At 48.6% G+C, this 25,866-nt stretch overlaps 1 protein-coding gene across 8 annotated transcripts in view; it reads left to right on the top strand.

Annotated features, from left to right (window-relative positions):
• Positions 1–24,636, top strand: part of LOC111851302 (neural cell adhesion molecule 1-like) — a 102,346-nt gene extending 77,710 nt beyond the window's left edge. For 2 of the 8 annotated variants that reach the window (XM_023826078.2, XM_023826079.2), the window contains 11 exons: positions 3,848–3,998; positions 4,899–5,083; positions 6,078–6,174; positions 6,518–6,688; positions 7,073–7,204; positions 13,475–13,599; positions 13,695–13,875; positions 19,210–19,414; positions 19,875–19,988; positions 20,223–20,563; positions 22,346–24,636. In XM_023826078.2, the coding sequence (XP_023681846.1) occupies positions 3,848–3,998; positions 4,899–5,083; positions 6,078–6,174; positions 6,518–6,688; positions 7,073–7,204; positions 13,475–13,599; positions 13,695–13,875; positions 19,210–19,414; positions 19,875–19,988; positions 20,223–20,563; positions 22,346–22,359 (1,716 nt within the window). In that variant the 3' untranslated portion in view covers positions 22,360–24,636. Of the gene's footprint in view, positions 1–380; positions 411–3,847; positions 3,999–4,898; positions 5,084–6,077; positions 6,175–6,517; positions 6,689–7,072; positions 7,205–13,474; positions 13,600–13,694; positions 13,876–15,794; positions 17,097–19,209; positions 19,415–19,874; positions 19,989–20,222; positions 20,564–22,345 lie in introns of those variants that run through there. The other 6 variants (XM_023826077.2, XM_023826076.2, XM_023826080.2 and 3 more) reach the window with 6 other exon arrangements.
• Positions 24,637–25,866: the final 1,230 nt, after the last annotated feature.

Below are 25,866 nucleotides of genomic sequence, written 5' to 3'. Positions count from 1 at the left end.
AAATAAGGAGAGCGGCGCCGCGAGAAAGCGGCAGATCTCACCGGAATGTGGATCCGCCGTCAGCCCAGTGTGCCTGTGACACGGAGCCATAACGTCCCCGTTATGAAACCAGACGCCTGTGAATGTTGCAAAATGCTGATAATTACTTGTACCCTTTTGACTGAACTTTTTGACTGAACGCATGTATATTTTCTTTTAGCATTTTCTCATTTCACAGGACTGGAGCAGGTAACACGCCCATTGCTTCACGTCGAGGTGTCTGTCTTCTTAACTGTGACTGACGATTCCTTTAAAGGCTCATTTTGTTTTGTTTTGTTTTTTTTCTTTTCTTTTTTTTTTGCCATTTTTGTTGTCTCGTGTCCTTGTCTTGTTTTCTCCAGGCTTCCTGGACTCGGCCCGAACAGCACAAGGTACAGCTGTCTTAATCTGTAGCCAGGTGACCCATGCTAATGCTAGCAAGTGGGGATCAACGGCCAAGGTGGTGGTGGTGGTGGTGGTGGTGGTGGTGGGGGGGGGGGTTTATGTCGCTAATGGTGAGGGGGCAAGACAAATCAGCAGTAAGGATAGAGAGGGCAGTACCAAGGGTAAAGTGGCTGGGTTGTTTGCGTTTGTTTTTACTGAAGTTAAAGAGGGCAGGATCAACATCACTATGACTATAGAAGGTAGGACTCATCGTGCTGAGGAGATGGGTAGCAGCTAGCCGAATCACCCCCAACTGTCCAGCACCACATGCGCAACCGAAGCGCAGGGAGACTGTCCCTCAGATGACAGCACAGTGACTTGTCTAACAGACAGACGGCAGAGATGGACTTTCCATTCTTTACCCTCATTACAGCAAATTACCTTGAGGATGCCCATCACACCACATTAAATCGGTCTACTGTGTCCTTTTGGTTTGTGCTAGATAGTTTAGACGGTCATTTCTGTGGTGGACTGTAAATGACAGGAACCAGGAGGCACGAGCGCGTGTGCGACTGAACACGTCCATCGGGTCGCCCGTAAATGCCGGCATCGGCCGATCATGGTTACGGTAAATAGGTTGGGCGTTTGTGGTTTAATAGGTTGCGCGCGCGGAAGTGCCCGTCCTGTGTGAACTTGCCACCTGCTGCTAAACTAAAAACGACTCCTATTGTGATTGATGTAAGATTGCAAGACTTAATTTAGTTACTACGTGTGATTTTTCTGTTTTCTTCTATGAAAGTGGTGTTTCCATCTGAAGTGTTCGGACAGCATGCTGTGAAATCAGTCAGCTTTGCAGCAGCTAATCATTTTAACTATGCTGGCCCTGTGACCTTCATCATCTCCTTCCTGCTCCACCTTGGGGCCGACACCCAGCTCCAGGCCCCTGATTATAATGCAAAAACAAATCCTGCCTCATTTTTGCTTGGCAGGGCAGCGGAAATAAGGCACAAAGGTACATCTGTGGTTAGCGGCGATAAATGCCAGTGATCTAATGGGGAATGCTGGTCCCAAAATCCTCTGCTGTGCGCTGAGCTGTTTGCGGCAACCTGCCATCCCTCACGGGGGTGGCTTTCATGGGGGGGTGGTTCCAAATCTATGGCTCCAAATCTACATTTAAATTTTATTTATTTAGCAGATGTACATCTTTTTTTTGAGAAAGCAGGGTCAGTCAGTCGCAGGAACAGTCGCAGGTGAAGAGCCTTGCTCAAGGGCTTGACAGAATCATCACTTTGCTGACCCTGGGATTTGAACTGGCAACCTTCTGGTCACCCCCCCAAAGCAACTGAAGGATCCCTCTACTGGCAGTCCCTACTCAGGCTGCCTCTTTATTTGGGGGGCAAGATTTATTTCATCCCAAACACGCATTCACCACTGACTTCTGTGTCTATGGAAGAAGTGAGATTGTGAACTGATGCACATGATGTGGGTGTTGGAGGAAGGAACAGGGACTCTGACAATGGGAAGCAGGCAGGGAAGGCGAGGCGGGGGCAGGGGTGGTAATGTCTCCGCTGTCGCGATGCTACTGCTTGTCACCTGACTCGGCCCCACAGTGAGCGTACCAAAAAAAAACATGCAAGCAGCAGAAGACTTCCTGTTTAGGGGAACAGGGCCCGGATTTGGGTGTTAAAAAGGCAGGGGTAAGTCTGTACCATCCTCTCAGGATCACGGGGGGGGGAGCCTGCTGGAGAGGAGGAATTGAAATTTTTTTCCAAGGAAGTTATCATTTTCATATTTAGAATGCCTGAGGCGTAGAGATGAAAGATTTAAAAACCCCTAACACAGATGATAGCTGTTTTTAGCAGTTTATTTTTCCTTACACGTGGTATGTGCTTACTTGAGTGATTTTGGGGGAAACATTAAAGGTTAAATTATAGTATGGCGTTTATAATATCACGCGGCTTTTGTTGCCGTTGCTGTCAGCTGATCACGACTCCAAATGCTGTTATAAAAATGCTGCTCTGGCAACGGAGGCACTGTTGCGCTGTGACGGCCGGATTTGCACATGGACGAAACGTGGTGACAGAAGCAGGGATCTTTCCGGAACGTTTGCCCGGATGAGTAGCGTTTCTCTGTCCCTTGCTGTGCAGTAATACGCTGGAGGTGTGTGGGGGTCAGATAGAAGGCGAGCCAGCGGGAGGCGTCGCTCATTAACGGGCCGCTAACGGCTGCCTGTGATGTCAGAGGGAGCTGGAGGCCGGCTTCGTTCTCCACAGGATGCAGCACCATTAGCCGTTAGCTGTCCTGCTTTTGTTAGCCAGCACGTCCTCTGAGTACTGCGATAAGCCGGAGGGGTGGATCCCGCCCTGACGTGAGTGAAAGACGGTCTATCTGCAGACTTGGGTCTCCAGCTCCGATTGGGCCAATGAAACACTTTGTTTCTAGCGAAGTTTACACAGTTTAATGGTGCTATCTCATTTCTGCCATTAACTACACAATTCTGAGTCATTAATATTTCCTGAGATATACAGTAAAAATAGTAAGTTTTTTTTTTATTAATATGATTATTTACGTAAAAGCCCTCTTATTTTGAAGCATACTGTTAATTTAGGCAGCCGAAAAGTATGCTATTACATCTGTATTGTCTGAGTTTTATTTATGTATTTTATGATTTTTCTTACAAATTCTCGGCAACGTTCATTTAGTGAAAAAATACGCACGTTTAATTGATGTGAATGATGCTGTTTAAGTTAATAACGGCGCTGCGGTTTTTAGGACGTTTAAAAATAGATTTGCATCTTTAGACGTCCTGTGCGAGGTGATGCTCCATAGGGGGCTTAGATGCGAGGGTAAACAAAGTGGGGCCACGGGAGCCACTGAGGTGCATGCTGGGATTGTGTGTTTAGCCAAGTGCGGCGCAGCGGCAGCTATTTATAGCCGCGCTGCCCTTGCTGTCTTTTTTCTTTTTATAACCAGTCTTCTGGAGCGTTGTGAGCCATACGAGCTCCAGAGCGCCCCCTAGAGTGCCTTCTCAGGGGCGACAGTCAGGACAGTATCTCTCCCCGCATCTGTATTTGCCCCTGTCTCCCGACTTGTTTTTAAAATTATTCTCTTCAGAAACGAGGAGGAAAAGATATGTGCCATCACCTCTATGGCACGCAAGATCAATGGAGAAAGTGTAATGCAAACACGGCGTATGATGTCGGGCTGTGTGGACTACATGTGCGCACAAGGCGGCCAGGCATCTGTGTTCCGGCACCGGGTTCTGAAGCGAGACGTGCCATTTGGCAGATTCCTGTTCGCTTTTAGGGCTCTCTGAAAGGTTCCGGGCAAAAGGCAGTCAGATCATGTCCAGCGTGTGAGGATGTGGGGGCAGGGGGGCGTACGGGGAGGGGGACTGTTTGGGGTGAATAGCGGACTGGCTCATCTCCCCCCTCTGTACCTGCAGAGCGCGGACGGGCACGTGGTGGTCCGCAGCGATGCCCGAGTATCCTCCCTGACCTTGAAGACTGTCCAGTACAGTGACGCCGGGGAATACCTGTGCACAGCACGCAATGCTGTGGGCCAGGAAGCCGACGTTGCACACCTGGAAGTGCGCTGTAAGTTGTGTGTGTGTGTGTGTGTGTGTGTGCGTGTGTGTGTGTGTGCGAGCGGGTTTACCTATCCTTATGGGGACATAATGTCCCCATAACTTGATAAATATCCGTTTTTTAACTTTTATAATTTTATAAAAATCGGTGACTGCTATGAAAAAACTAAAAATGCAAAAACTCTTGTATTTTGTTAGGTTACTTATGGTTATGGTTAGGGCAGGGTAGGGGTTAAGGTTGTATTAGTTAGCGTTAGCATTTTCCCCATTGAAATGAATGAGCGGTCCCCATAAGGATATGTTTACCCTACATGTGCGTGTGTGTGTGTGTGTGTGTGTGTGTGTGTGTGTGTGCCTATGTCCCACACATGCGCCCCAGTGAGCTGGCGGACATCCATCATCCTGTCTTTCCGCTTTCCTCTCCATGTTTCCAGCATTTACTCTCGCCTGTGCCCTCCAGACCCGGAACCTACCCCCTGCTTATCTGGGACACGGGTCAGTGTTGCCCTTTTGTATGAGAGGGGCCAGGATAGCAATTAAGAGCCTCTCTGAAACAGAAACAGGCCTGTGGATGTGAGTCTGCGTGTCACTCAGGGCAGCGTGATCTGTCGGGAAGGAGCTATTGACTGCTCCACAGCGTAGGGAGAGAGTTGTCTTAGAAAGCGGAGCATAGCCAGAGTTAGTCTGAGCAAGCACACCATTCCCCGGAGGCCGGGATGTGCGTGACAGCGCTGATGGCCTCAGCGGTGACGACGTAGCCTACAGCAGTGTTCAGGTTCAGGTGTTTGTCGTGATTGCTCCGGCCTGAAAAGAAGCTGTTTCACCCATCTAACCCCCCCCCCCCAGCCTGATGGCCAGGCCGCCGGGCTACACGGGGCACCCACCACCTACGTCTGCATTTCCCCCACAGACGCACCCAAAATTCAGGGTGCGGTGACGGTGTACACCTGGGAGGGCAACAGCGCCAACATCAGCTGCGAGGTGCTGGCCCACCCCGCGGCCTCTGTGGCCTGGTTCCGGGACGGCCTGCCCCTGCCCAGCTCCAACGGCACCAGTGTGCGGCTCTTCAGCACCGCCACAGCCAGCTACCTGGAGGTGGGCCGACGCTTCGCTGTGCTGACGCCATATGGGACTCTAACTGACACTTTCCTCCCCCTCTCTTTGGGAGAGCCTCAGATGGCCCTAGGCTGACAGGAGCAGACATTGGATCGGTCCCATAGGATAGGGTGGTCACATGGGATAGAAAATCATATGGGATCGGAGGTCACATGGGATAGGAGGTGGCATGGGAAAGGAGGTCACGTCAGATAGGCCGGACACATGGGATAGGAAGTCACATGGGATAGGCTGGTCACATGGGATGGGCTGGTCACATGGGATGGGCTGGTCACGTGGGATTGGAGGGCACATGGGATAGACTGATCACAAGTCATAGGAGGTCACGTAGGATAGGAGGTTATGTGCGATAGGAGGTCATGTAGGATAAGAGGTCATGTGGGATAGGTTGGTCACATGGTGTAGGAGGTGGCATGAGATAGGAAGTTGCATGGGATAGAAGGTCAAGTGGGATAGGTCACATGGAATGGGAGGTCACATGGTATAGGCTGGTTGCATGGGATAGGAGGTCACATGGGATGTGAGGTGGCATAGGATAGGAGGTCACATGGAATAGGAAGTCACATGGGATAGGCTGATCACGTGGGATAGGAAGTCACATTGGATAGGAGGTGGCATGGGATAGGAAGTTGCATGGGATAGAAGGTCAAGTGGGATAGGTCACATGGGATGTGAGGTGGCATAGGATAGGAGGTCACATGGGATAGGCTGATCACGTGGGATAGGAAGTCACATTGGATAGGAGGTGGCATGGGATAGGAGCTCGTTTGGGATAGGAAGTCACATTGTATAGAAGCTTGCTTGGGATAGGAGGTCACAGGATAGGTGGTGGTGTAGGATAGGCTGGTCTCATGGGATAGGAGGTCACACTGAACAGGTGGTCACATGGGATAGGTCATGCCAGACTATGTACCAGCAAGGATAAATTCAAAGTAAAGAAAAAGTAAAGAAGAACAATTTTCTGTTTCCCCAGGTCACTCCTGAATCCCAGAGTGATTTTGGGAGCTATAATTGCACAGCGACAAACGCCATAGGTACCGAATCCAAGGAGTTTCTTCTCATCCAGGCAGGTGGGTAGACGCTCGTACAGCTCCTCTGCTCTCTCTGGCTCTCTGGCTGTCGAGGAAATCTGCTGCACATGACTATTATCTTGTTCTTCACATCCTTTTGTTGGGCTCCGTTCTCTATCAGAGCCCCTGTCACTTTGAATAGACGTCAGGAGGAGGTGCAGCAGCGCCGGGCTGCAATTTCATTTGCGTTTTCGGAGACGTCCGTGGAGAGCCGGGCGCTCCTCCTGTTTTAATTTAAGCTCAGCCGCTTAATCTCAGCGTCGACGGCGACGCCCAAGCAAAGGCAAGGGCGGGGAGGCGGATGCCCGCTGTACACCTGAATCATGTCTCCCGTCCTCCTCAGAGGTGCCGTCCAGCCCGTCGCTCACCAAGGTGGAAGCGTTTTCTGGGTCTGCCCGGCTGGAGTTCCAGGAGCCCGAAGCCGGCGGCGGCGTGCCCGTCCTGCGCTACCGGCTGGAGTGGAGGCAGGCAGGCAGGGGACGCTGGGACAGCAAGCTCTATGAGGTCCTGGAGGGTATGCCACCGCCGTCTCTGCCACGGCTGCTAATTGCTGCCCTCCCCGCATGCCTCTGAGCACCACAGGAATGCATCATGGGAAAAAAGGAGCCGGCAGACTTCCTGTAGATAAACACACAATAGACCACATTACAAGCACCTAGCGGCAAACAATAGCTGGGGTTTGCAATTTGCCTGCAGGGACTTAGAACGAGCTCTGGACTTATGTTCCTGAATACAATGTCTCACGGTCTCCGTGTAGCTCCTGAGAAACCTGAGAGCACTATCATTGTTCTGTATGTAATAAGTCCCCCGTTTAACCCTCCTTTGAGCTTAAGTTAAACGTGTGGGGGCTCCGTACAGCAGTTTTCTTAGTGTGTTCTGCCATGCCTCCGTCCTCCAGCAGGGGGCCCTAGCGCGCTCACCATCGGCGGCCTCAAGCCGGACACGCACTACGAGGTGAAGATGTACGCCATCAACGGCAAGGGCGAGGGGGACAGCAGCCAGTTGCTGGCGTTCGTGACAGAGCCAGTGCGTAAGTACGATGCCGTTCGGCCGCATTGCGCTGAATCGGCCGCATTCGTCACCAGCCCCTGCCGACCGGGCCGACCGTCTCACTGTCACAAGAGGCGAGGGCCCCACCCATCATCCCCCTCCTCTCCCTACCAGCTGATTGGCCGTCCGCCAGCTGTGTATGTCAGTGTGATGAGTGCTGATTGGTTATACTTACAGTGCAATCAATAGCAACAAATCTCAGCCTTACTGTAAAGATTACTAACATTAATATGTACTAGCTGTATGCTAACCAGCCCTCACACCCTCCAAACCCATTGTTCTTCACCTGAATATGGTGACAGCCATGTTACTTTGTCGGCGTGTCTGTGGCGTGCTTTTATGTCTGTCCTGCCACAGAATGTGCCGGTTGTTGTCTGTTTGTGGACGCAGGCGTTTCGCCCAAGGTGTTTTTTGCTGTTCGGCTGCCCCTGCTCAGCGTCCGTTATGCTCCAGGTGTGTAGGAGTGAGACTGTCCCTCTTCATTCCTGACACCCTGAACGGTTGGAGAAGGTGGGATCAGCAGACTAATAAGATCCTGCGAACTGTTTTCATTTTACGGACAGACCCTTTTGTTCTTTGGTGGAGGTCAGATGGCTCTAATTAATATCACCGCGGTTCCTTTTTGAAGCTCAGTGCTGAACGTTAATATGATCAGGGTCTGTGTTTTTTTTCCCGTTAATTCGATTGCGGTTGAAGGCGTATGGGCCACTCTGCTGTTTGCAAACTGATGTGAAAACGGTGGCTCAGAGGATTCTTGGATGGGGTCCATCTCCCGTAGCCGTATTTGTGGTGAGCGCTGTGGATTTCGGGTTTGGCAAATGCTGTTTGAGTTTGTGTGCGTGTCTGTGTGTGTGTTTGTGTGCGTGTCTGTGTGCGTGTTTGTGTGTGTGTTTGTGTGCGTGTCTGTGTGTGTGTTTGTGTGCGTGTCTGTGTGCGTGTTTGTGTGCGTGTCTGAGTGGAGGAGGGCGACTTTTAAAGCCTGTCTTTGGAGGCAGTAATCGCTGTGTTAGCCACGGTCACAAAGGGAAACCGTAAAAATACTTTTCCATAATTTAAGATCTGTGAGGCTGGGTAAGAATTACCGTGAATTCCTAAGACGCTCGCCAACGGTCTTGGCTGAAACTACTACAGTTCTTCACAAGGTTATTATAAGATAACTCAGTGGTTTGCTGAGATCTTTCTTCTTTTTTTCTCCTTGTTTTCTCTCTTTCCTTTAAACTGCTTATTTTTATAGAGGATGAGGATTGAGGCTGAATCTGTAGGCAGCCGAGCGTCAGGAGCCCCCGTCATACCAGCCGTGGGTTAACAGCCTGAATCGCAGCTGCAGTTTTCTTGGTAGTCAGTGCTTCCTGAGGGCCGCCGCTTCTCGTTTTCACCCCCCCGTTTTGAACGTTGACCTCCTGTACTGTCACTCTGCAGTCTGCATCGGTCACCATTATCACTGTTGTGTTTTTGCAGTTGTGGCCGTGGAGTTCCCGTGTTCCTCCCGTGTCGCAGTCCAAAGACGCGCTACTTCGGTGCGTCTCCGTCGATACGGAGGACACGGGCTGGAGGAGGTTCCGCAGCCGCTTTTTAATAAGCTTGATCACATCAAAGGACACAGGGCGCGTCCGGCACAGTGTCACAGAGTACCTCAGACTTCAGTGTCCTTTGGTGTCGTAGCCGTTATCTCCTGTGCTTCTGCTCACTCCACCTCAGCCATTCCTCTTTTCCGCCACATCCTGCCCATTTCCTCCCTAGCAGTAATTCTTTCCCATCCCCAGTTTCTCATCATAAGCCGTGGTCCGCCCTGGCTTCCCTCCCCTTCCTGATTCTCGCCCTTCGCAAATTTTCGTGAAACACACAGAGATACTCTTATCTTGGGAAATAACAGACTAAGTTTCTATCTAACATTCTGGCAGTATATTCTGTTTGTTCCCTGTAAGCCACTAAACCCCTCTTCTCCTTTCTGTTGTAGAAATTCCATTACCACAGTTGCTTACTGTGTGTGGGTATGTGCCCTGTAGTGGATCGGCATCCCGTCCAGGGTGTCCCCTGCCCTGTACCTTGTGCTGCTTTGTACTGAATAGCTAGTTGGAGTGATGGATGGATTGTAGCTGTGCTTGTGTGTGTTTGATGTTGTTCCTCAAACTGCGTCAGCACGTGGCTCTCTGTGTGGTCTGGCAAATCTGTTCCCAGAATAGCCCTGTGTCAATACCTGGGTCTGGTCTTTGAGTGATTAATCAGATTTTGTCCACAATATACTCTTGTGATGGTGTTTGTATTTACTGCAAAACTGCAGTTTCCTTAGATTTCATTCAATGCGCTGGATGCGGCGGCAATTTCAGGACAGTGAGAGGCCAGAGGTCTCTGTTACATGTGGAAAATGTCTCCTGGTGGCTTCAGAGGTTGTGAGACGTCCTCTGGCCCTGTGGAGACGTGTTTGCTCAGCCGACATAATGAGGATTCTCTTATCCTCATTGGGCACGGCGTTACCGCGTTAGTGTCGCCCCCGGGGGCTCTAATTATCCCCCCATTGCCACAAGAAAAATGATTTGTGAGGAATGCGTGTCCCCTCTTGGTTAACAGCGAGTGATTTTGGTTTCGCCGTTCCCTCCGCGAGCTTCTCGGCTGGGTGCGGTTAGCGGTGTCCAGGGTGTTTGCCGTGTCACGGACGCAGGACGGACTGCGTGAGAAGGGCCAGATGCCTCTGTCTCTGTCAGACGTTTGTCGGTCTGTTTACTGTCCCCATGCCATGTTTTTAACGTGTGACACATGCTGTGTTTGCAAAGTGCAGTCTCTCATTTTTGGCTTTTAAATGTATTTCCTCTGACAGTGGGCATTTAAGTGTCTGTTAATAAGTACTAATAAGCATAAATTTGCTATGCGTTTTGTAATGATATAATAGTACAACTGCTTATTAATTGTTTTGTTGTATTTGTCATATTTTTGATTTATGGATTTAGTGATGTTCATGCTCCAATCTGTGAATGGTTTATTCTGGTTTGACCTGAATTGTGCTGTTTTTCTGCTCTTTCTGTAAATATGTCTTTACTATTATTTTCCATTCTTGTATATATATATAATCATATTTTCTTATGACCTCTTCAACTTTCAACCAATCATGTGCGTGCATATCATGTGACTGTCATGTGACTTGCATGGGTGCTGGTGATGTCGCCCTCGCTGATCAACAGAAGGTAAATAATTGACTGGTTAGCTTTGGATAAAGACATAGAGACATTAAACCTACGCCACAAACTCCATTCATGTGTTCTCATTGCATTTTATTCCTTTCTTCTGTGTTTTCTTTCTGAAAGGATCATTTTTCAGTTTTAAAGCATTTTTTATTTCAGTTTTTCATCATCGCTTTATGATACACAATTATATATAAAAACTATTCATCTTGCGTTTCCCTAAGTAGACGCCTCCTTGTAAAGCTGTAACACTCAGCCTCCTCTTCCTGGTGACTGGTCTCTATTCAGTGCACCTTTCACACCAAAAAATATAATAAAATGCCAAGACTCGCATAAATCAAAATGACAGGATTTCCACTGGTTTTTATGACCCCCCCCCCCCCCCCATACACTCACACATACACGCACTTTATAGTTATTTTAAGCGTAAGCACCAAGATGCTAGGTTTTCAGGAAGATAGGTGAGAAGGAAATTACATTCAGAGCAAATGGTTGACCTCAATGAGACAGTTTCTATTCTGAGTTCATTTCCTTTTTTTCGGCCAAATTATGCCAAGCGGCAGTGGACAGCTTAGATCGCAGCTGTTTTTTTCCATCCATCACAAAATTACTACTTAAGAAAACGTACCGCTGGTAATACTGCAGGCCCCGAGCAGGATCCTCACTCCTGTGTAATACTCTACTCTGCAAAGAAGGTGGTTATTATCTACTCGCTCTCCGTTTGCCCCTCTGTGCTGAGCGGCGCTGGCTGACACTGGCGGGTCATTATGAATGGAACGTGAGCTGGGGGGTCACCTCCCCTGCCCGCCGACAGTGCCCCTCATTAGGGTTAGGGCTCTAATGAGAGTAGGCCTGCTTGTCAGTTATCAGCATAAAATGTAGAAGCTGTCCTTCATTAGTGGGCATTGCCCGCGGCAGCATCGACAGTCTTATTGTTGAACTTATTGAGTCTGATAATTAATATTGTAAATTATGCCCGTTTTGTGGGTTAATAGAACAATCTGGATGTAAAAATAAGTACACAGATCATTACTTGGAACACAGTCTGTTTTTTCTGTTTTTTTTTGTTTCATATATAACCATTTGTTTCCCTTTTAGCATCTGAGAAATGTTCATTTAACTGAAAATGATACTTTTAATGAATTTTTTGTTAAGTACTGTACGGTGTCACCAGGCTCGGCTCCATGGGTCTGGGGGGGCTGGACCACCCAATCACTAGCTTGGCCCAGCCCAAGGCTCTGCTAATGTCAGCCAATCACAGAACTTGTTATACTGAATAGGAAGGCGCCAGGCCAGTTTGTTTGCTTAAGGCAGGCTTTTTAAGCTGTTTCACACAAACCCCCCCCCCCCCCCCCACCCACATCTCCAGAGAATCCTGCAGCCCACCCTGCGTCTCCGAGCTGGAGCCGGGCCTGACTGTCTCTCATTTGTCACATTGTGTTGTGTAAATAAGCGCACAGGCTGTTTCATACTGTGCCGAACGGATGCAAACATTAATTGAAATGCGGCAAAGTGAAATATTAATTATGGATGGATGTTTGACGTTTGTATGAATAATAAGGATGAAGTTCTTGGGGTCCAGAGGTGAGACGGGACTGGATGACAGCAATTCAGCTGGGAGCCAGACAGAAAAGGGGCAATGTGAACTGGTTCACAGGGCAGTAACTGTGGAAGGGCTCAGGCTGAGCGACCGGGGGCTGTCAGCGGCCCCCAGCCTGCATCTCGTCATTGAGGGGGATGGTGCTGACTGATGCTGGGATGGATTTAGGCAGGCGGCGGTGCTGGCTTGCGTACGATTCATCCACCTCCCGCAAGCTGACCGTATGAAAAAAAAAGTCCAACTTTTTCCCTTTTTTTCTAAAGCCTTTAATTCACTCTCTCAGTACTTATTACCTAAATAACTGCCAGTTCAAGCAGGATCTTCAAGCACAATCACCTCCTTGTGGGTGAGGTTTTAAGAAGAGCTCTGTCAATAAATGAAGTGCACCAGAAAAGTCAGCTAGAGCTAACGGGCGAGTCAGAGAATATGTGCGCTAGGCTAACAGGCAAGTCAGAGAGCATACGCACTTGGTTAATGGGTGAGTCAGAGAGCATGCATGCTAGGCTACCGGGTGAGTCAGAAAGCACTGCACTAGCCTAATGGATGGGTCAGATAGCATATTCCCTTGGATAATGGGCAAGTCTGAGAGCATGTGCACTAGCTAACGGGCGAGTCAAAGGACATGTGCGCTAGGCTAACGGGAAAGTCAGAGGCAGGGTTGCCAACTCTCACGCATCTGGTGTGACACTAACGCTTTCTGACTCTCACGCTCACGTGAGAAATCTTACAGCAACTATATGTTATTTCATGATAAAACTAATATTAGTTGCATCAAGAGTGGTGGGGTAGTTTGTAAACCCTACAGACTACAAGCTAATAGAACTGTTACATACATGCATACATGTAGATGAGTGTGCGGATTTGACTCAAATGAAAATCTCACTCTAGCCAGCTGACCAAAGGGTATATGCACTATGCTAAGAAGCAAGTCAGAGCACATGCACATGTTAATAGGCGAAGGAAAGAACACACGCGTTAGGGTAACATGAGTCAGAGGACACACGTGTGAGGCTAACGGGCGAGTCAGAGGGCACACGTGTGAGGCTAATGGGCGAGTCAGAGGGCACACGTGTGAGGCTAACGGGCGAGTCAGAGAGAATCTGTATGAGGCTGAAATCCAGCCAATGGGATGTGAACTAGTGACCTTCTCAGTCCTAACACACCACTAATACTTCAGATGCCTGATCTGCTTAAACATTAAAAAAATTACGGGCCAAAAAATACACATCACTCTTATTTTAATAGTGTCATATTTTTCGAGCTCTGAAAAGATTCTGTAGGGTTTCCTTTAAATGCTGCGGGTGACTTCACGGTGAGTAGTTTTTTTGAGGCGGAAAGTGAGAATGAGGTTCATGCAAGGAAAAAATAAGTACAGGGTTTGGGAGGCCGGTGCCGTCATGCCGGGAGCAGAGGCTGAGCGGGGAGCTCCCTGCTGGCGATGTCCCTAACCCCGCTGTCCCTGCTCTGTCCCTAGGGGAGCCCAGCGCCCCCAGGCTTGAAGCCCAGCTCCAGCCAGCTGGCAATGCCCTCAGGGTGAGCTGGACCAAGCAGGACGATGGGGGCTCTCCCATCACGCACTACATAGTCAGTTACAAAGCAGTGAGTATCAGGCACATGCCAGTCGAGGGCAGGGTGGGGGGCTGGAGGTCTCCAGGAGGGGGGACTGAGCGCGGTCCTCTCTGTCTGTCCCCCAGAAGCTCGCGTCCAACTGGAGGCCCGAGATACGCCTGCCCAGTGGCAGCGAGTTCGTGGTGCTGCACGGCCTGGACTGGAACACCGAGTACAATGTTTATGTGGTGGCCGAGAACCGGCGGGGCCAGTCGCAGCCCGCCACACTGGCTCTTCGCACCGCGCCCGCCCCCACGGCCGCCCCAGGTACCGCTCGCTGGCACAGCCGGCACCCTCTCCCGTGTCATCCGGAGCCTGACCCGCTGGGGTTTAACTCCGCTGCTTCGACTAACCATGCAGGGCTCGGGGTCTCAGACCCACGCGGGGCACAGCCAACACAGCTGCCCGCCTGGGGTTTAACTGGGGAGGGGGAGCGAGAGCTCCAGCCCTGAGTGTGCCAGAAGACCACATGGAGGTCTAACAGGCTGCCGTCCTCATGCGTCTTCCCTGTGTGGTTGCTCCTCTCTGATCCGCATGGGTTAGCCCAACCCCACCCCCTCCCCACACCCCCCCCGAATTCCGTGTTCCATGCTTGACTGACAGCTCTGCATGTCTCACCATCTCTTCTGTCTGCCTTCCTGTGACCTATGGCCCCCCCTGCCACCTCTTTTGGGGGGGGGGGAGCGTCACCAACCTCACACGCCGAGGCTCCTGGTTATGATGTCATCGCAAACTGTGATGCGGACGTTAATACCTGGCCTCGCCATGGTAACGACACCCAGCCAAAGCTGAAAGTCACAGACGGTAGTACGGAGGCTTGCCTTGCTTTTAGTTCCCATCCGTCTTTGAAGCTGAGTTCTCTCAAGCTGAAGGACAGTGTGAATTACTTCTGGTCCCAGCCGTGGTTGCTGTCACTAAGGAGCTCTGATTCTGGCTTTCCTGTAGCCAAACTGCAGTAGTACTGGGCTTGTGACTCATTTTTATAATGGAATCACAGAATCACCAAAGCACTATCCTGCATAGTACCACCTGGGAATGAAGGTGCACCTTCCTCATCTATCCAGTAGGGGGCTTTAATGAACGGTTACAGCTCCTGCATCCCTGTTGTTCGACCACCTGTTGTTCGACCACACTGTGGCTCGTGCTCACTAATCCGCACTTCTGGCTTTGCACCCGCACTCCGTCCCCACAGCACTGGCCCCCGGCGAATTTCAGCGCCGATTTCTAAAACACTGTCCGCCGCCCTTTCAGAAAAGGGGGGGGGGGGAGAGTGATTGCTCGTGGTCAGACTCTGCGGCCTTTTCGCAGGGCGCCACTGAGAGCCCCCTGCGTGGAGTCGACTGCTGAGGAGGACGGCGTCTAAGTGTTAACGCTTGGCTGCAAGTTAACAAGCACCCACCGAAAATAGAGCTACATGTGGGCCACGTCTCGGGGGCTGACATTCTGAGCGTGAAATAAGCTCTCCTCTGCGGTGTCAGCACGAGCGCGGTCTCTAATGCGAGACCCCTTGCCGAGAGCCGCTACGGCCATGCGCCTCTTTTAACTGGGAACGGCACATCTCCCATAATGCCTTGCGTCCGCTTATTAAACACGAATGCGGCTGTGTCTTGGAATAGCATGTCTGTTCCTACGAGCGGCTCCATGACGAGTCCTGACAAAATGAAATAACAACAGCAATAATAATAATAATACTACAGTATTTAAGGTGGCATAGAGTAAATGTGTGTGATGCGCACCAGGCCTGTCACCCAGCATGAGTATGTGTCCTGTCTCGTCCACCTTCTGTCCCCTGCCCTTCTCCTGCAGTCACTCGAATGTCCTCTCTGCTCTCCTGCACTCCCTTCTCTAAAAGTCACCTTTTAGGGCAGCCGTCCTCCTACTTCCTTTTCTGTTTCAGTTTAGCGTCCGTACCTTTCTGTAACTTGACTTATTTTTTCTATCTTTCTCTCTCTCTCTCTCCCTCCTTCCCCTGTTTTCTCTTTGTGTCCATTGTGTGGTCTCTGACCAAACCGGTTACTTGTTTAAAAATCCGATGACTGTTGTCCTCAATGCCGCCCGCCCTGTCCCCCTCATCGGTGTTGCTGTGGCGACTGTGTGGCATGTTCTGCTGTGCGTGACGCCCTTCTGTGGCGCGTGCGTCCCTCTGTCCCCCTGTGGCATTCACATGCCGTTTCTGCATCCCTCAGCGACCCTCGGCTGCTCCTCTCTGACCTCCGCCCTGGCCTCGCTCCTCATCTCCATGCTGGCCGCGATCCTGCTCTCGTAAGCCGGGTCCGGCGTCCAGCCCGGGGGCAGGGAGGCCCCCCACGGGGCCCGGATGACGGACAGACACAAGGACAGTCACACAGATGGGTTATCGTGGAACGGTTTTGGGGGGGGTGGGGGGCGTAGTGCAGTAGTTTGATTTCACTTCTAATTAAGAGTTGATTTTTTTTGTCCTTATACCCAAAGAGGCCATTTTTCCTCCATTATGGTGTCGGAATTAAGAGCATTAACATGAGATGGGAAACGTGACTGTTAGCGGCTGTGCTGTGAAAGGGGAACAGGAGGCGTGGCCTCCAGTGTGTCTGTGTACGTCGTCGTAGAAACAACCCCCCCCGCTTGGCCTCGCCTCTGCCTTGCCGCACTGTCACATCTCTATCTGAGGGAATCGATAAAGGACCCCGACTCCCTCTTCCCGGCTTCTGGAAGGATCCTCTGCTTTAAAGAAGAAACTATATCATTGTCTCACCCCCCCCCCCCAGAAATATGCAAAAGATTTTTGAGCCAGTCTCTTACTTTGAATTTTGCCCGAGGAATTACAAAGAACTGTTTATTTAAATTCTGTCAGTTTAGCAAAATTATGCATAATTTATTTAGCATAAATACACTTGTCTCTGTACCGGTCTTACATTTGATTACAAACAAAAATAACAACCTTTTGTGTACAAGCAGGTGTATTACCATAAATAAGAAATAATGGGTCTAAAATGACTGAATATATGAAAATGTTTACTGAATAACTATATTTATAGCGGCACTTACATTTTAAACTACAGGTGTATTGTGGAAATAACTTTCTAGAGCAGTGTTTCCCAACCCGGTCCTCGGGGACCTACAGCCGGTCCGTGTTTTTGCTCCCTCCGAGTTCCCTGCTAAACAGCCCACATTTTTGCTCCATCCCAGCTGTCAGGGAACTGGGAGGGAGTAAAAACATGGACTGTCTGGGAGTCCCTGTGGACTAGGTTGAGAAACGCTGTTCTAGATGGGTATTGTCTGTATGGTGTGATATTTTTATTCCCTATAGGGGGCAGTGTGCATGTTTGTTTAAGGTGTAATGAGGATTTCGCTGTGCCAGTCAGTGCAGCGCTTAGGCCCAATGAAAATTCTGCAAGGAGAAATAGACATGGACTTTAAATGGCTTGAACAGTCATGTGACGAATTTGAATGTGCTTCTCTCACGTTTAAATGAAGTCAGCTGGAAATAAAGGAAAGGTTTGTGCTCCCTGGTTTACGGGCCGTTTTGTTTGTGATGCTTGAATTCTGAGTTTCATCCTCACGTTGGCTGCCGTGGTGGGAAAGGAGCTGTGTTGTGCTTTCAGAAATGTGATTTTTGTAGAAACTTAACCCTTACCGCACTCATCAATAACAGACATATTTGTGGCCTGACATAGGATTTATTTAGTGGAGAGTTGTGGAACTGTGGTAAAATGTACAGCAAAAATTTGGGATGAAAAGGACTGTTTTATAAACAGGGGTTGTTGGGAAATAAGGCAAAGCAGCGTTTCCTCGGTGAACTTTGCATGGCAGGTGTGGACATGACTTATTTAGCATGGTGGGTCATCCAAGGGCTGCCTGCATCTGTCAGATGTCCTCTACACACATCCTATCTCTGAAGCCCCTGCCTCAGGATCTAATTCACACAGCATATGCTTGTGAGTCTCAGTTTGTGCTGCTGGGGATATGTGTGCCTGTGTGTGTGTGTGTGTGTGTGTGTGTGTGAGAGAGAGAGAGTGCGTTTGATGCCTTCCCTCTGATGTACACACAACCACAGTGTGTCTCTCTCACGCCACACTTGTTCAAATGGGTAAAAACAGGAGCAGCTTCGGCCCCTTAACACTTTGAAGTGCCTTAAGAAGTGTTACCTTAAGAGTATCCAGGACAGCTCCCCCGGAGGACGGCCCGGGCGGGGCTCTGCTCCAAGCACGGCGGATCTGCAGCCAGAAACCGCACTGCTGGTTACCACGGCAACCATTACAGCAGTCACCCTTGTCTTTTACGTCAGATCTCCAAAGCGATTCCAAAGGCACTTATTAAATTTGGTTTTATTTTAGGGAACGGTGGCCTTAAATATCGAGCTGGTGAGCAGATGGATACCCCCTCATATGTGCCGGTAAAGATATCCTGCCATGTTGACTCTTAAGGGTCGTTATTATGGTCGGAGCTTAGAAATGGCCGGCTAAGTAGTTTGAAAAGCGCTTCAAGTATTCCCAGGGTGAATAGAGGTGCTGTCCGTGGTGCTGAATCACATTCCCAAAGTTGGAATAACTGTCGTGTGCAGATGGGAAGCTCGTCCTCCATGGGGCTGATGTGGAGTCCGCTGTGTGTGTCGCTGGAGCCTTGCAGCATGTGTGATTTCCTGTTACAGCCCTGCCTCTCATAAAGCAGAGCAGCTGTAATCTCATTCCGACACAAAACCGAGGCTTAAAGCCTAAAAGCACCCAGAGGAGTGAGTGGCAGGGTTGGAGGAGCAGGCCGTCTGTCTCACACTGTCCGGGGGCTGCCGTATTTCTCTTGGGGGAAATGACTTGTGCACTAACCATTTATTTTCTTTTTCATGATTCCCATAAAGCTGTTGATCATGTTTAGCAGACTTTAAAACGTCAAATGAATTTAGTGTCTGGCGGCGCTTTAATTTTACAGTTTTCTGGATTGTTTTATTAAATCTATGCTGGCTCGTTGTATATTTCCCATAAGTCATAACGTGCCCACAAGCTTTGTCAATCACTTCCTGTTTTTTTCTGTGTTCAATTATTGTGTGGTACAGAACATTTAATTAGGCCTGTGTACTCTTCTGCTGAAGTGTTCTCGTTTTTCCCGATTGAAGGCATATGTTTGTGTGCTTTAGGTAATGTAATCTGCTGTACCATGCTCATTCCCATGAAAAGACCTTCAGATCTTAATACTGAAAGGATACAGTTTAACTACGACGTTATTAATTGAAGGTGTGTCCTGTCACACGATGGAAGGACTTTTAATGATTTTATTCAGCACAATACAGCTTTAGGCTGTTTTCCTGCATTCTTACACTTCTGTATACTTCGGTGGAAATTACTGCTTTGACATTTAAGAGAATCTCACTACTGAATCAACACAAGTTTGGAGCTAAATTCCCAGGTGAGACATGTAACCTCTGCTCCTCACATTTGGAGCAGTTACTTCCCAAAAAGGAGCTTGTTTGTTTGTTGCTTTTTACCAGAAAATGGTAAATTAACCTTTAAAGTGCAACACTGCCCTTCCCCGCAGAGAGAAGGTTTCACTTATTATATATAGGTGTGATTTTTTTTTCACGCGTTACTGTTCCCAGATCAGTGATTATCCTCTCGTCTCTTTACACCAAAGATCCTCTGGATAGTGGCAGACTGGGCACCGGGGCCGTTGCCGGGATACTGGTGGTGGCCTTCGTGGTGCTCCTTGTCATCGTGGACGTTGCCTGCTTCTTCATTAACAAGTGCGGCCTCCTGATGTGTCTGGCGGCCAATGTGTGTGGCAAGCAGGGGGCAGGCGCCAAGGGCAAAGACTTCGAAGGAGGAATGGCAGCGTTTTCGTGAGTAGCCACTGAGAAATGTCACTCTTCTAGTCTCACAATACTAAATAGAATGTAAGTCAGATACCTGAAATACCAGGCTTTTTGTCTTTCAAAAGATTGAGTTGCTCTCCCTAAAAAGGATTCTGATTGGTTCTTGTTGTGGTTTGACTTTGATCTACAATTGTTTCTGAATTCTAATTGGTCTATGCTATACTGTATAGTTTGACATTGACCTAGAATTGTAGTTGTATTCTCATTGGTCTGTGTTATATAGCCTGATGTTGACCTAGAATTGTAGCTTTGTTCCGATTGGTTAATGCTCTATATGTTGAAATGACCTCGGAATAGTAGCTGTGCACTGATTTGTTCTGTGCTGCATAGGCAGTGGTGCCTTGGGGACAGCCAGAGATATGTCAGCCAAGCTCTGTCCTCTGCTCACTTTGTGAGCATTCACGTCTCTCTGAATCTCCATTCACAGAAAGGATGAGTCCAGGGAGCCCATTGTGGAGGTTCGCACGGAGGAAGAGACGCAGAACCACGATGGGGGCGTGCTGACGGAGCCCAGTGAGACCACTCCTCTGACAGACTCTGAGTGCGTGTCACCGTCTGGTGTAAAATACAGCCTGTTTTCTTGCGATTTTTATTGTTTTCTGTCATTCATCCATCATCCACTCTCGGTTTATCGCTGTAATTTCTTCTTTCCGTCCCTTCTGTCCTTCCTCTGCCGCGCTCGGCCCCGCCCCTCGTCTCTCTCGCTCTCTTTCTCCGTCTCTCTGTGGTTTCCTGTCTTCCTGTGCTCATGCCTTCTCCTCGGCCTGCTTTCCAGGCGCGCCGTCGACATCACCCCCACAGTGACAAACCTGCTGCCATCGCCTGTCATTAACTGCGACACGCCAGACTCGCTGCCCACCAGCGACAGCATGACCCCGCTCGTCCCGCAGTCCAGCACGCCCAAAGCCACGGGCTGCCCTCGGACCGCCCCCAGATACGTGACGTTGGTCGACCTGAGCGACGCCCCAACCGTGACGGCTCCCCCTACAGGCCGGCCCGCGGCGGCACAGCCTCCCCAGAATGAGACGTCACAGAACCCCCCCGAGCCCAGCAGAGCACAAAGTAGCCTCACGTCCTCTCCAAAACAGAACTCCATTCCAGAGAGCAGTCCCGTAGGTAAGACCCCTCCCCCCACAAGCAGCAGTCAGCTCTGTGCAGTTGTTACACTATCCTGCCACGCTCTAGTGACCAACCCTCATCATTTCTTACTGCCTCAGGCACATTTATGAATGACTGAATGAAAGTTACATTTATCTGCCACTTTTCATGACACCCAAAATGCATTAATGGGGAGCCACTTCAACCAGCACCACCGTGTAGCCCCCACCTGGATGATGCGACGGCAGCCATTCTGCACCAGTACGCTCACCACACAGTAGCTAAGGTGGTGAAGTAGCAGGAGAGAATTCACCAGTTAGATATTGGGGGTATTTAGGAGGCCAGATTTGAAAGGGCCACAATGGGCAATTTAGCCAGGGCATCGGGGTACCACCCCTGCTCCTTCGAAGGATGCCCAGGGGTCTTTTATGACCTCAGAGAGTCAGGACCTCGGATTTGTCTCGTCCAAAGGACATGCCATTTTCACAGCATAGTGTCCCCATCACTGCACTGGGGCATTGGCATCCACACAGACCACAGGATGGACTAACCTGTTGGCCACACCAACCTGCCCATTCACTTCAATCTAAAATCTATGCTGAATTTGTTTTGGAAGTGGCTTTTGGCTGGGTTTGGGCGACCTCTTGTGTCATCATAGCAAGTGACCGCCAGTCTCCGGGAAACCTTCCCAGTGAAGCCCCGTTGGCCTTGATGAGTTTGAACGCTCTGTTAGGGCTCCTGGAGATGACTGTGTCAGACTGTGCAGGAGGGCAGTGCTTAATGATTCATCTTTGCTCTTTGGTTTCGGTTGGGTTTAGCTTGAGTTAATTGGGGTAGTAGTGCCTAGTTTGGGTTAGACCCTGTAAGGTCTGCACCTCTGCCCTCCCTGCATTACAGATGCTACCCGGGTTACGATGGTCTGTGTTACAGTATTTTGACTTTATGATGTATGTGTATGATTATTCCATAGATTACATGAGAAACTCAACAATTAATTGTAAAATAGGATTTGTGTTAATGATTATGCCCAGATCTAGGCTAATGTAAGTATTTTAAGCATGTTTAAGGTAGGCCAAGCTAAACTATCATGTTTGTTAGGTATGCAGTATTAAAATTTCGCCTTACAATATTTTCACCTTACGATAGGTTTATCGGACCGTAACCCCATTGTACCCTGGGGACCATCTGTACTGTATATGTAATGTATTTCACACTATAACATGGAGTGTATTTGTGTATTCGGATCAGTAGTACGCTCCTCCTATTCTACATCCAGAGTAGCTGTACCGTACTCTAGCCGGTCGAATGGCCTGTTTCTGACCGCTTCCTCAGGCCCCCCCATGGCCGCGGCCCACACCTCCAAATCCACCAGCAACGGGGGAAACGTCCAGCAGAAATGTTGCAGAAGCACATAGGCAAGGCTGGCAGGAAGCGGCTGTGCTTATCGCCTCAATACAGATGCCGGTCTTAATAAGTGGTGGGACCCCCATGAGCCGTAGGGGCTCACCAGACACAGGGCGGCTCTGTCACCCCACCATCCCATAGTGCAGTCCCTGGTTTCAGGACTGTCAGAACCACAGACACAGAGTCTATTTAGGACACAACCTTGAATTATTTTTTTTTGGACATCAGCGCTAATGCTAATTAACCAAGCTCGGACCTGACCGGTCAGGGGTGGAGTTTAGGGCTCATTTATAGCCAAATCCTTTTTTTTTTTCGTTGATGCTTTGAAACTGCATCTGGCTTCAGGTCCTGCCCGGAGCCTCATTGGTGTCCTCTTTGTGAACTTGTCGCCCACAGCAAAGTCCCAGTAGCCGGGAGACAGGCCCGAGGCGGAGGAAATGGGGAGGATGTCGATGGGAGTCTCCCAGACGAAGCGACGGCGAGAGTGAAAACAAAACACACACATATACACATAAAAACACTGCAGCCCCTGATCAAGAAGTAGCCCTGCATCTGACACACGAGCCCTTGCAGCAGTGTGTTTCTTAGCGCACCCGTTAATTAGCGTAGCTTGGTCCGGGGCGGGGGGGAGATGGGGCCCCCGTCGTTCACCTTACTGCTCCTTTTCTCACTGCATTCAGAAGTCGCCGGACACTGAGGCCTCTCGGCCGACGGTGAGACAGAATGGGTCTCCAGCGGTGCACAGCACACCTTTGTAATGTCCGGCTGCTTTTACCAGGCCAGTCTCTGTAGGTTTCACCCGGAGATTCTGATCCAAATTCCCAGCATCGCAGCAAAACCATAATACCACTGGAACAGTATTGTATATAGTTTCTCAGATATATTTCGGTAACATTCTGAGGATCATGCTGTACATAGATATTATTTTCGCCACTAATATGCTGCACGTTATATATTTTTTTCTTATGTTCATTTTCATTGCTCTTACTGTTAATTATATTGAGGGCAAGAATTTCAGGAAAAACGTAGGTACTTTACAGTATAAGGAAGTTTCACATAAATGTTCACGTTGTTTACCGTCCTTTTTACTTGTTTATGACAGACTTTACATGTTTCATGTTAACATAAAGAATATGACAGTGACAGTATTTTGCAGAGTTTCCTACTGCATCTTATGTCACAAGTAATTTGGTTTAAAAATATTTAAGCAAAGCAAAAAAAAAATGTTCAAGCTGCTTCTCGATGTTTCACATTTCTACTTTTCGCACCCTTTGCAAGCCACAGCTAATTATGAACGATACATTTTTTATTTTATTTTTTACCAGCTTGACCTTTGACCTTTGTAGGGACTACAGGGCACCTGATTTGCATTGGCCAGCAGGTGAGATGGGGTGCGTTTCCATCCAGCAAACCACGGAAAGCAAAGAGAAACAGCAGAAAAGATCCCTAACAGATTATTAGACATTTAGAAAGTGGTCCCAGTTTCCTGAAAAACACAAAACAGCCTCCATCCACAATGGACCTGCAGTGCAGAGCGAGTCAGAGCACTGCTGCAGTGGACCTCTGTATCCATTGACCCTGCAGGCTGTGTGAGCATCACTGCTAGCCTGAGAAGCTTGCGCTAGCGAGTCAGAGCACTGCTGCAGTGGACCTCTGTATCCATTGACCCTCCAGGCTGTGTGAGCATCACTGCTAGCCTGAGAAGCTTGTGCTTGGTTGCCTTTGGAGACCGTATTTGCTCTGCACCCAGCTTGTCATGTGTGTCATTACCACAGTAATCCCCTAAAGCCCCCCCCCCCTCCTCCCCCCTGTGGTATTATCCCCATTATCTGTTTGATCCCACCAGTACCACCCCAGTATACCACTGGCACCCCCTACTCGTGCAGTTTCCCTAAATGCCAGTACAAGCGGTGCATCACGTTGGCACAAGCAGGCCAGGGAGATGCCACCAGTGCCCTTTCTGTGCCCCCTTCCTCCCTCGGGTTCTCTGCATCCTTGTGAAGGTTAGCTGCTTCTGCCACACAAGAAAGTTGAGCTAATAAAAGGATAAAAGATTTATTTTTTGTAAGAACAAGAAAATAAGGCAGCCGCATTATGGTTTGTACTTTAGATTGACGCCACTGGTAGATGTTGAGGTTCAGCTTAAAAGCGTTTTTGTTGTACATTGTTGTTCTGTGTGCTGTGATATTGCAGGACATTTTTATAATAATAGGAAACAAGTGCTTTTAATCAGCAACGCTGTCATGGACAAAGAGCTTTTTCCGACGTTGTTCTTTCAGTAATGTAAAAAGGAAAAGTGTTACATTACATTGATGTGTTAGTAGTTCGTTTATTTTGCCTGTTATTGCCATTAGTGTGGGACCAAGTTCTTTGTGAGTTTGCAAGAGCTAGTGTGTTGTGCTGCAAAAATATGTTCAGAAAGTTAGAAATACTGTACAAGGGTTAAAAAAGGTGACAGATGGTCTAAATGTTAATAGAATAGGGGCCTTGGTCAATGTTGAAGTGTACAATGACAGCCTCATTCTCATTCTTACCCAGAATTCCCTGCACTTGGGGCCTTTTCTTGTATGTATATATTTTTCTCTTTCCATTGTCCTGGTGTAAATACTGATTACTAACCAAGCCTCCTCCCAGTTTTCACTGTCAGACATACCGGTGTTCAATAAAACAAAATTGTTGTTTAAAAACGACTGCGGTTGTTTTCACTCTTTAACGACTCTAGCAACACGTGAACTGAAAACGATAAACTGCTAATTAAACTGAAATTGCTTTTAGATAATGTTACATTTTAATTACTTCATTTTCAACAGTGTAACTTTCTCTTATTTTCCCTCAAAGTGCCTGTGATTTTTTATTTTTAAAGGGGTGTACGTTTTTTTCGCTGCACGGCTACCCGGAGGTTTTTTTTTAATCCAGCAGAGGGCGCTACTCTCAGTCATAAACAGCCGTCTTTGCTCACATTTTGAACCTAAAACAAATATTTTAAAGATTTATGTGTTCCTATAGAAGATATTGCTAGCACTCATAGAATTGAATTATTGCTAGTTATATATTTTTCTCTGCATGCCGACGTTTTTATTTCTTTGACCAAGATGAAATGTCCTCCTAGTTACTTTAACATCCTCTAATTAGAATGTTCTCGGAAAATGGATTTGAGCTGACGACACGATCTGTGAACGTTTATACCCGGGCTTGTAGTTTTCTGTTTTAGACAGTAGGGGGAAGCAACACGTAGTTTTAAATGCAGTCTTAGTTATAAAAAATGTTTATTCCATTGTGTTAACTTCTTAGTTTTAGTTAAGTAATTCCTGTACCCCACAAATAATGTATAATTACAACAGTAATTATTTTGGGGTAAAGAGTTACCAGCTTGTTTGTTGTGTCTGAGCAATCCAGAACTCAACAAGCTGCTGGACCTCGAAGACCTGAACACACCTGTGTTTTCTGCTGCAGCACTGTGGGTTTGGTTTGACAAAACTGAGGATGCTCGTGGGGAGGTGACAAATGAAAAGTCTGTGTTAAACAGCTCTTACAGTATATGGAGGATATATACCTTAGTCCCAGAGAAGTGACAGAATCCAGACTCTGATGGCTCATTCCCTGTTTTGCTCTCTTGTGGACACCTTCAGGATGTGTATGATGTCCTACATGAAGTCTTTCTACTCAGAACTCAGTGTGAGCAAACTTAACAAAATGAGACCTTTCTCGATTCTTCCTCTAAGGACCTTTTAAGCAACTTTGTGTGTAAGAGAGAGGGATCAGGGTGGATTCACGGGGCCTTGGCCCCTTTCTGAGTGACAAGCTAGCAGAAAACGGTGCGCACTTTGGATGCTCATGGCAGGTTTACTTACACAAAAAATGTTCTAGGGGCAGAAGGAAAAATGATTGGTTCAGAGAGATAACCAATCAGATTGTAG

The sequence above is a fragment of the Paramormyrops kingsleyae genome, chromosome 17 (assembly GCF_048594095.1).
Source record: "Paramormyrops kingsleyae isolate MSU_618 chromosome 17, PKINGS_0.4, whole genome shotgun sequence".
In the NCBI taxonomy this organism is placed as follows: domain Eukaryota; kingdom Metazoa; phylum Chordata; class Actinopteri; order Osteoglossiformes; family Mormyridae; genus Paramormyrops; species Paramormyrops kingsleyae.
The sequence above is the reverse complement of the archived record's forward strand: the minus strand, read 5'-3'. Positions and strand labels throughout refer to the sequence as shown.